At 30.9% G+C, this 861-nt stretch overlaps 1 protein-coding gene across 1 annotated transcript; it reads right to left on the reverse strand.

Annotated features, from left to right (window-relative positions):
* Nucleotides 1–66: 66 nt before the first annotated feature.
* LOTGIDRAFT_176916 (hypothetical protein) lies at nucleotides 67–627 on the reverse strand (the record flags this gene model as incomplete). The annotated part of the gene is made up of 1 exon (XM_009064940.1): nucleotides 67–627. One exon carries the CDS (start codon nucleotides 625–627, stop codon nucleotides 67–69), a length of 561 nt encoding a protein of 186 aa, XP_009063188.1.
* Nucleotides 628–861: the final 234 nt, after the last annotated feature.

Genomic DNA, 861 nt, shown 5'->3' on the forward strand with positions numbered 1-861 from the left:
TATCTGGAATCAAGACGGTAAAAACAGGTTCATAGACTTTGGCAACGAAGAAATTGTCATTCAACTTCATTTAAAACAATCTTCATTCTCTTCTTGAATAGTAAGATAATCGAAATCATCAAATTCATAGTTTTCATCAAAACTATACTCATCTTTGTCGTTGTAAGGATACATAATTCCTTCACTGTTTGGTGGTTTTCTTTTAACATTATTCAAATAACTTCTAAAAACTTTAGTTTGTTTATCATTTGGAATAACTACTCCATTGGTGAAACTTTTTTCCCATGGTTTATTAAATTCGTTCGACACATCATGTCCGCTTGCTAAATGAACGTAATCTTCTACACTTATCTTATCATTAGAATAACCTTTAAACGTTTTCTTTTCTTTCAAAACACCATCAGAAGTCAAAACGATGTTGTATTTGACTTTTGGTGCTAAATATAAACCAAATATAATTCCACCGTCACCGTAATCGTTTTTACCTTTGCAATAGTCTTTTTCGGAGACCAAACCAGCTCTGTTTAGTTTTTTCCAATTTTTGGATGAAATGTACAAACTATCGGTGTCGGTATAGTATATTTCGGGTTTATAAAATCCATTTATGACGTGAATGAAATTGTTCATTATTTTTTTACTGTGAGATAAAACGAATGATCCCAAATGACTAGGTGTTAGTCGTGTAGATTTACTATCTTCGGTAGTAATCACTTTTTCTTCAATTTCTGTTTCAACAATATATTGAGTATCATTAATTTTCTCATAGGTTTTAACACGTGAATCANAGTTGGCCTGTAAAGTTGCTTCATTCCATAAATGTCTAGTTGTGAATATATCTTTCTGAATTGATTTACCATACAG

The sequence above is a fragment of the Lottia gigantea genome (assembly GCF_000327385.1).
Source record: "Lottia gigantea unplaced genomic scaffold LOTGIsca_6638, whole genome shotgun sequence".
Taxonomy (NCBI): Eukaryota; Metazoa; Mollusca; class Gastropoda; family Lottiidae; genus Lottia; species Lottia gigantea.